The 287-nt window shown below is 45.6% G+C and overlaps 1 protein-coding gene across 1 annotated transcript in view; it reads left to right on the plus strand.

Moving 5' to 3' along the window:
* Positions 1 to 5: 5 nt before the first annotated feature.
* The window catches only part of LOC104276678 (uncharacterized family 31 glucosidase KIAA1161-like), a gene marked incomplete at its 5' end in the record, with an annotated part of 1,176 nt that continues 894 nt past the window's right edge, over positions 6 to 287 (plus strand). The window contains one exon of the mRNA XM_009873086.1: positions 6 to 281. Coding sequence (XP_009871388.1) covers positions 6 to 281 — 276 coding nt within the window. The remainder of the gene's footprint in view (positions 282 to 287) is intronic.

Genomic DNA, 287 nt, shown 5'->3' on the forward strand with positions numbered 1-287 from the left:
CCTTCCGATACCCCATCTGGTCCACCTGGGCCCTCTACAAGAATGATATCGACCAGGATAAACTCTTGCGATTTGCTGAAAAGATCAAGAAGTACCGTTTTAACTGCAGCCACATTGAAATTGATGACATGTACACTCAAGCTTATGGGGACTTTGACTTTGACCCCGTCAAGTTCCCCAATGTGACAGAGATGTTTGCAAAACTGAGGGAAGATGGGTTTAAGGTCACTCTGTGGACTCACCCTTTCATTAACTACAATTCCTCCAATTTTGGGGTGGGGCTTGAG

This window comes from Apaloderma vittatum, unplaced genomic scaffold (assembly GCF_000703405.1).
Source record: "Apaloderma vittatum isolate BGI_N311 unplaced genomic scaffold, ASM70340v1 scaffold19197, whole genome shotgun sequence".
In the NCBI taxonomy this organism is placed as follows: domain Eukaryota; kingdom Metazoa; phylum Chordata; class Aves; order Trogoniformes; family Trogonidae; genus Apaloderma; species Apaloderma vittatum.